This window comes from Podarcis erhardii (assembly GCF_964252035.2).
Source record: "Podarcis erhardii genome assembly, chromosome: 8".
In the NCBI taxonomy this organism is placed as follows: Eukaryota; Metazoa; Chordata; class Lepidosauria; order Squamata; family Lacertidae; genus Podarcis; species Podarcis erhardii.
Genome location: NC_138499.1, coordinates 32,985,165 through 32,994,570, shown reverse-complemented (window position 1 = coordinate 32,994,570; position 9,406 = coordinate 32,985,165). Strand labels below are relative to the sequence as shown.

Sequence of the window (9,406 nt, the reverse complement as noted above, 5' to 3'; positions counted from 1 at the left end):
GTTCTCATATAGTCTATATATTAAGGATTCAGTGACCACTTTCACAAGTTACACCCCCATCCTAAGATGTTTCTGTACAACAAGAAACCTCCAGGCAGGTTACAATGAATTCAGGCTACCATCGGAATCAGACATTATACAGCTTCATTATCTTCTACTGTATACACTCATTTTCCCCAAATCACATTTATGCATGCCATATATATGTGCACACAGAAACATCTTCACAGTGATGTATATTGCAAGTGCCAATTCAGTAAAGCAGGCTGAAGATCGTGCCTGCTTTTGACAGTTTTCAGCATTATTATTAGCTGTTTCAATTACAACTTTGTTCCAAGTACCACAATAATTTTGTTCTCCGATTTAACATCCTCTTTGTCTCTAGAATAAGAATGGGAATGAAGAACATCTGTTAGCAAATGTTTCGAGTGAAGGGAAAACTGGCTTGAATACTTTTTAAAAAATGACAAATCCTGTTTGATTGTGCTTTTATATTGTTGGATAGCTAGTGTGCATCTATGCAATTTGTCAGCAGGCATGAAAATTACCTAATTAAATAAGTAAGAAAACTTTTCATTTTCTCAGCATGACAAGAGTGTTACTGGGGCAAACTCACCATTTAACACAATTTAAATAGGACATATTAACAATTTCTGTTTCAAACACCCAGTGGATATTGAGAAGCTTAATAAAACATAAAAGGGTTTATAATTGTAAAACAAATTTGGCATAATTGTATTTCAGGCAAGGTAAATCATTTGCTTGTCACTGGTTGAATCTCCTTGTAAACTGATATATTCACAGTATTAGGACTGCATTTCATTCCAAACGCATGCTGGAAAGACCTGAAATTTCATTACAGCCATGAGTACTATAGCCAAATAGAACATTTGACTAGCGTGCTTTTAACAATTATATGGCTTACTGTAATGCTCTCACTCTTTTTGTGTCTCTAGATAAGAAATGGAAATATAGATTAGAAAGGGGTTATTCTATAGAAATAACTCCAATGGCACTTTTAAGAAAATGACATTGAATTAAAGGAAGTTTTCTATAGTTTATGATGTGATCTGTAACTTTACATGTGCTCATAGGGTAAAGATATAGCCAGGATGAGTAATTTTGGTGAGTTACTATGCTACTTGGTTTGAGCCCACATAATGCCTCTCAAATGAGGGCTGTGGGGTGCTTTGTATTTAATAAATGAACAATTTTATAATGTTAACTCTGGCCTTTCACTCATTCACTTTAAAGAAGCATTATTCATACCATTGAACTGGAAACTATATAAAGCATTTAATCTGTATGAGAAAGCACGGCAGGTAAGACAAGAGATTTTCATTTGTAAATGATACATATTGTTTGCTAATCAATTTCACATTTGTTAAGTTGGGGGGGACCACAGGCTTTCAAATATATATAAAGAGAAGACCCATATACACATTAGTAACAATTTCTTTTTATTAGAGCAAATACAGTTAAGAAAACTGTACATTATCCATTTTGGGTTCCATAATTATAAATAAAGAAGCTCATTAGATAAAGAGTTCATTCACAGCAAGAAATTTTAAATAGACAAAGTGACATATCATTAAGTACATTGGCAGATCAATGAGCTGTCCAAAATGTAGTGTACAGTATACAACCATCTATAAATAGCCTTTTATGTAAAATACAGCTGTGCACATTTTAGAAAAATACCAACAATTTTTGATTGGAGCTTCATTTTTTAAAAAAGCTTATAAATCATACATATTTATAAATGGAAATAGCATGCTTAATTTTATAAACATTTTCAAAAGCCATGTTCTTTTTTAAATAAACATGTAATAAAATTTAAATGTCAGTTACAAAATTATTTTAAGCAATAACTTAACTGGGGTGAACTGTAGATAAGAAAGTGTGTTTATACAGGACATCAAGGCTTGTTACAATTTTAAAAACCTGAATCTCAATTAAGAAGTAGTTTTCTAAATTTAAAAGTAAAACAAGTTTTCCTTCCTTAACAAACATACAAACACAAGTTGTTAAACGTTTCATTTGCTGCCTTTCTGCTTTCTTCGTGATTTCCACACTGGTCAAAACACAGGATTCTCAAACCCACTTCTGCAAAAAATGCCACTGTATTACTGCCCTGCTTTGAGCTGTTCCAGGCTATCAAAACCATCCCTTATTCATTTCCATTTTATGGGTTGCCTCTTACAATTGCTAACGTAGTTATGAAGAAAACTCACTATTAAACCATGCAAATAATAATAGTAACATCAACAATAATTATAATTTACAAATAGGATAAAACTCCTGAAAAGTATTCTTTTCTCTCAGATAAACCCAAACCCAAACCCATTACTTTTAATTTCTAATTAAAATGATGACTTTCAAAATGACCACTCCACGTACAATTTTCCTATAAGTAAACAAGCATGCTTTTGAGTAATATGGAATACAGTAACTACAGCAGGGAGGGGGTGAAATGGATCACATCATCAAACACAGGACTGTAAATCTAGTTAAGACAAAGAATCCAAATGAAAGTTTGAGGCTTAAGTTTTAACTGGCTGAGGTAAGATTACAGACTCATTTGAACAACATTAAAAGGCATCAAACTGATAATCAGTCATTGTTAACAGACTTAAATGCTCTACCTGAATGTATTCAACATGAAGCCTGACCTTTAAAAATAACTATTTATTATGTTAATGAACAGTTTCTATTGTGCAATCAGGCAAGACTGTAAATGCCAGCAAAATTTTGCAATATTGAGTTAAGATCCAAACTGCTGAGTGGCACACTTATCAAAATATTCTACCTTGCTCATCCAGTACGCCGATACATCCCGATGAATTTCACAGCATAAAAAAACAATTCTGCTTGCCACTGTCACTAGGAAGATATAAATGATGGCTTAAAACACTGTTGCGTATTGCCTGCTAAGCCTTCGAGGAAGATGATTTTACCAGCTTAGGTAAAAAAAAAAATTGTGAAGAAACTGAGCCTTCTAAGAAAATATCTATACTGCACATATTCTACAGGCTTTGTTTTTCTGAAGCAGGTGAAAACTACTGAAGTTTTCCAGGCTGGTCTACATTATTACATTATGGCTGTACAATGATTTTAAATAAATAGTAAATTAACAGAATCATGCATGAGCAAATGAAACACAATCTCCCAGAAAACTGCAAGGAGATTTTAAAAGCAGCAGGTAATGGAATAAGACTGGTGAGTGATGCTGCTAACTATTTCTTCTAATGAGATAGGAGTGAATACTGGAATCGCTTCCACAGCAACAGAATCCTCTGACCACATTCCTCTGGCAGTCGCTTTTCCCATCTCCCCCACCAAAAACATCAGACGGCAAAATAGTAAGGCAGCTGTTAGCTTCCATCATCAAAAGTGCAGCTCTGTACATTTCCAGTTTAGTCACACTCTTTGCTGGAACAGATGGAGTAACCAACGCAAGCTTGTGTGTGTGCACGCTCGTGTGTGAGGGTTTTTTTCCCCCCACCTTGCTTGCTTGCTTCAGCTTTCAGAGGACCTCAAAGCCACAAATCCTCAGCAGAGGAACTGCTGCTCAGGCCCCTGGCTGAGTTTTCCAAGTTTCATCTCTCTTGTGTCCCATCCTAATTCCATGCCTCCTTCCCTGTGTCTGAACATGACTCGTGCCATTTAAAAGGCTGATGACACAACTGCCGAGAATTGTGGGCTTACGCCACTAGTTGTCATGACTTCACTGAAGGATCAAAACAGTTATATCATTAAGTAACTATGTTGAATCACATTCAGGCATAGCTAAAATTAAAGTGCCAATAACATTAAACTTTGCAAATAGTAAAGCTTTGTCATTTGAAATGGGAAGGATTAGAACTGAGATTTGGGGGGAGGAGAGAATTTCAGGTGAAACATGAGACCATGCTTACCTTTCCTAATTCCAATCAAGTTAGAAAATGGACAAAAAGAATGGCTAAACCAATATTCAACAGCATTACCAGGACAATCATGATTGAATTAGGACCCTGAAAGTGAAATAAAATGGAGTTTGATTACATTCACAAAAAACAAGATAATGAATAGATCAATTGTAACCTTGAACATTATGCTGCTTCTAAATTTTGTCATAATAGCAAAAACACAAGATGTGACTCTTTCTTCTTTGTACCCTCTTGCCCTCTTGAAATGTTATTTTGAAAGCAATAAATTTTGTTCCTGATTCAACACATCTTTAGTGTGATTTCTTGAGACACCCAACTATGCAACATCTTCTAAAATAGGAGAAAGTAAATAAAAGTGTGATTATCATATGGATTGAGCAGTTTTCTTCCTAGAAATCCAGTTATGCAGTGAAAAACAGAGCAACACTAAGGGCTTCAAACAGTGTATAGGTTTTAGAAGTGAGGGTGAAGATTGAAAAAAAAGTGGAAGGCTTCAACCCCATTTCACCTTGATATCTATTTGCTATACAAATACTATAAATAATTTTGAAGGAAGGTTTTTCTGCCTTCGTGGCAAGTGGAAAAAACAAAACAAAACAAAATTTGCTGACATTTGCAAAAGCAAACAAAGATTAGCAAAAGAACTATACTGAAGTGTTAGCCCTTGCAATGTCAGTTACACATTCTCCCCTCCCTCATCTGAGCCAGATTATACAAATCCTCTGCAGAGGAACATTTCACTTTGAGATGTTTTGCTGTTAATAGATGTAAAAATGGTAAGAAAGCCCAACCAACTTAACCATCACCTCTGCCTGAAATATAGACATCATTTTAATGGTTTCAGTGAAAGTGAAAAGATTATTATAAGCAGGTCATGCTTGGCCCATAAAAAGGTATAAAATTGCTTCTTCATCTTTTTAAAAAATGTATTTCTTGTTGACTTCTCACAATTTAAAATATGTGGGTTTCTTCACCTTTCAAACAGCTGGAGCAGCACATTATGTAGAAGGTATTGGAAATGGCATCCTTAGGATGACTTAGTCCTCTGTGCCTGCAATGTGTAGCACACTGATCTGGGGCCTAACGTGAAAAACTCCCATACCACCAACTACCTGTTCTGGAAGGTGGCTGATGGTGGCCCAGAAACTCACCACAACAGGCTGTGTTTGGGATGATGCCACACATTGCTGCCGTGGCAGTTAATACCTCAGCTCTAAACTGAGGAGAGCAGCCTCTGCTGCACCATATGCATAATCTCAGTGCAACCTTCAAAGGCACATTTCAATCCCAATATGATCCCAGCATTATTAGGGTCCATTCAGATTCAGGGGATATTGAATTAGTTTTCCTGACTAGCACTTTATCCTTTTCTAACATTCCTTTCATGCCGCAGTATCTGTTGCATTATGGAACCGTGGCTTTTTGACCAATATACTGGCATGTCAAGCTAAATTCCATTCACAGCAGTGGGTGCGGTGTGGCACAACAACAAACACCATTGGAGAAAACTTCACAACTCTTCCACTCTTTCTGCACCTGTTTAGGGAAGTTTTTAATGTTTGATGTTTTAATTGCATTTTTAATATTTTGTTGGAAGCCGCCCAGAGTGGCTGCGAAAACCCAGCCAGATGGGCGGGGTATGTATGTATGTATGTATGTATGTATGTATAAATAAATAAATAAATAAATATCATGTATGCTTCTGTTCCCTCACGACTTACCCATAAAAACAGCATGGAAGTGATATATGACAGTATGCTACCCAAAATTTTGTCACTTTATGCCTGTGATTTTCTGGGTTAATGGGGCTACAAATGCATTATATTTGGAGCCAATTAACAGCCAAATGATTCTAAACTTGCACTATATTCCACTAGAATTCCAGAAGTGTCTTTTATATCATGTGAAAGCTCAAATGTAATTTGGAAATCATCAGTTAGGAAAATAAAATTAACTACCATGTGAATGCAGTTTTAAATGTTACCATGGAACTAAATTTATGGATTAAGCTCAAATAAAAAGGTTTTGCTTTACTGGATTATGAAGAAAGGTAAATGGAGAGTTTCAAGGAGTGAGAATGAGAATGGGACGGGGAACCTTGAGCAATGCCAAAAACCCCGCTCTGAATTGCTTAGGCATTTTGGATTGATCAAAGAAACTGCAGAGAACTTTGCTCCACCCATGGAATTAAAAATGTGACTCTTATTTCTGGCTTTTAAAACATTAATAGTGAGACTTCAAAATGCTTTAGGGTGAAGCGCCATAAATAAGGCCTCACAGCTTTCTACAAGAGCTTAAAATAGAAAAAGGCAAAATTAGTCTCTGCTTTCCATGACTGATTTGAACAGGTGTTAGAAAGAAGCTGTAACAGAAAAGCGTTATGCATGCCCGCAATTGTCCGTACAACTCTTATATAACAGCAAGCTTAAGGCATAAAAAAGGGAAGCATATAAAATGAAGAAGTAATGAAAAGCAAAAAAAAAGAAAAAGAAAAAAGCACACCGCGGTATAATACAGTGACATATTGGCTCACTGTTAGGAGGCAGCATATTAAAAGAAAAAGACGATCAACTATAAAAAGCTAATGTTAGTTTCTGATTAGTCTACTATTATAACTAATAGTAGTTCTTATTTTTCATGCAGATATCCCTTATTTATGGAGCACAGTGAAGGGGAGGGCTGTTGCTCATTGATCCCATGGCCAGTCTCCGTTTTCTTTGGCTAAAAGAACATCATGTACCAGGACAAGAAGGATATCCAGCTCCAAACTTGAAAAGCCTCTACCTATGAAAGCAGACAGCATTGGGCTGCGTAGACCAGCTACTTGGCTTGATATAAGGTAGCCCCGTAACCCAATGATGTGATTTATTTTTTCTTTTAGAATCTGTGTATCCCTTATAAACTTACGTAGTAGTTTACCAATATATTGTCATATAAACAAAAAATCATTTCAGTACTCCAAGACTTATTCAAAACATTTTCTAGCACTTCTGATTAAGCTGTCAAACCTCATCAGATAGTATCTCCAATAGCTTTGCGGTTCTCATTTCTGCGGAATGATTCACTGGAGGTTCTCTGTTTCTGAAAAGGCTGGGAGAAGAGGTAGAATAAGGAAGGTAATTCCCCCCCCCCCCGGGTTGAAATAGTACTGAAGACAAAAGGAAAATCTGCAAGCAACATTATACAAAACTTCTGTGCCAACTAGACCTTGATAGCACACAAATCATTTTGGAAATACTTTTGATGCTCAAAATAACTGGAAGCTACACAGGAGATATCCTGAGGACAGAGAGGTTATCTCTTGCTTTGAAATAAGTAAAAAGCAAACTGAGCTACCTCATTTGTAGCACACATTCAATTGTATCCAATGGTGTCCGTGCAAAAGCAGAATACCCTTCTTGCATAAAGGCACTAACCTTTCCCCTAATGTTCTCGGCAGCCTCACCCACCCACAACCGTGCTCTGGATGTAGGAATGGTAGTGGAATTTGCTAAAAGTCCACTTGCCCATTCTCTCTGAAGTAATTTGGCTGGCAGTGACTTTCCGAAAGTTCCCTGATACTTGGATTTGTTCTTGATTTTTTTTTTAAATACTGTATGATGACATTTATTCCAATATAATTCAGTCAGCTACCATCATCAACATTTTAACTTAACTGGGTACTGCTAAAATGTGTATTCATTTTAACTTCTGTCTCACTGAGGTGCTAATGTTACTCATTAACCGCCAATAATTGTTTTATTTTTAGACTTTCTCTCATTTTTTTGCCCTCTGTGACACAGCAGAACTGCATACAGAAGGCACAGTCATCGTCTTACAGCTTCATGTGAATCTATAATAACTAGTAACCAAAAATGAGATTTTCTTGCATTTTGTGAACATTAAAATATAAGCCTGATGCATGTATTTTTTGTAATAATATTATTACTTTACTATAACATTATAATAAACTGTTAAATTTTCTATCATCCTGTTTATACTTATTGTTTTTTCATTATTAATCATTGCAGAAATACAATCTGCATCATTATATATATATTTCTGGGCAAAGTGTGTGAGAGGGTTGAAGGGGTAATCATAAGCACACCCTTTGGGCTGTGGTGGGTTGTGTGTGCGTGTGGAATCAAAAACACACAGTGTCAGTCCCTATATTGGTGGAGGACAGGTATTTCACTTGGCAAAATCCAAACCAACAATCAAGGAAATTCATTCACTTGACAAAGAATCAATTGCATCCTTATCTGGATATGTGGGAGACTTTCTGGAACAGAACTCAAAGAGCAGAAGAACTGTCAATGTTTTTGCTAACTCAGTAACTAAGGCCACGTCTCACCATTATCATATTAAACTGGTATCACTTCTGTATTTATGTGTATTTTTTATCTATACAAAAGTTGCAGCAAATTTCTAGACTGCCCTTTAGGGCAAAGCCCTTGTAAGGCAACTTACATGTAAGAAAACGATCATCTGTGAAATGACCATTAAGTTAATATTTCTGTTTTCCTTTCCCTCTTATGCTTCTAAATATTAGCTGTAGTTTGGGTTTGGTGTCCTTTTACTGTGCCCTGAAAACCAGTTTTACACGATCTGCCGTCCTAGGATGACAACTCCTGAACTCGCTTTAGCCACAGATTTCTTTGCACATTCAAAAAGTTAATCCAAAATTTCAGGAAGGAGAAGGAGTCAAACATCTCTGATAAGATTATAGCCTTTGGATTATTCTCTCACATCCTGAAATAAAGGTTTCCTCAATTGTTGCACAGTACAAACCCCATGTTTGCTACAAAAGGATGCCACTGTAAGGGAGCTACAGTCTATCTCAGATTCTTTTCTAAAGCACCCATGCACGCTCACAAACATACATTTCTTCAGTTCACACACTGTATTTTAAAGGTGTGAAATATTTGATGGGTATATATAAAAATATAACATGAGAAGCTTCCTTAGCAGTTCTGTGAAAGACAAGAAATTGATAATCTTTGATGGGGAAGTTCTCATTTACAGCATAAACATAGCAATGTATGAATGAACCAAGGTAGTCAGCAAGGGTGTGAGTGTGTGAAAAACCCAATGAATCTTTGCTCATGAAAACAGAAGTTGTTTTCACTGGATAACACCCCTAAAATGATAGCCAGTAAATCTTGATTGGGGAAACAATCTCTAGTTTTGATTTATGAGCACAATCTGCTGTTAAAGAAAACTATTTAGTAAAATGAAGCCAATCCCCAGTGCTGAATGCAAACAATGCCAGTGAAACACTGGCACAGCACCAGCTAATGTAATTCCAATTTAAAGTGTGAAGCAGATTCCTCCCCCCTCCCCAAGTTGCCCATAAAACTGGTGTTGAATTGCCAATATGGCCATGCTTATCAGTGATGATAAAATTAGTATTTGTTCAGCAGTCCATGTTGCATTAGGTGCCCTTCCTTAGGTGAAATCTCAAGAAGCCTCTTATCTGTGACTTTATTCCACACTGC

General features: G+C 36.3%; 1 protein-coding gene across 3 annotated transcripts in view; it reads right to left on the bottom strand.

Moving 5' to 3' along the window:
- Positions 1-1,439: 1,439 nt before the first annotated feature.
- JPH1 (junctophilin 1) overlaps positions 1,440-9,406 on the bottom strand; it is a 59,542-nt gene continuing 51,575 nt past the window's right edge. The window contains exons 5-7 of one of the 3 annotated variants that reach the window (XR_014159510.1): positions 6,938-7,019; positions 3,918-4,013; positions 3,502-3,730 (exon numbers count right to left, since the gene is read on the bottom strand). Coding sequence is in view for 2 of the 3 variants with exons in the window: in XM_081874299.1 (XP_081730425.1) it covers positions 3,933-4,013 (81 nt within the window). In the remaining variant the exon portion in view is untranslated. Of the gene's footprint in view, positions 2,107-3,501; positions 3,731-3,917; positions 4,014-6,937; positions 7,020-9,406 lie in introns of those variants that run through there. The other 2 variants (XM_081874299.1, XM_081874298.1) reach the window with 2 other exon arrangements.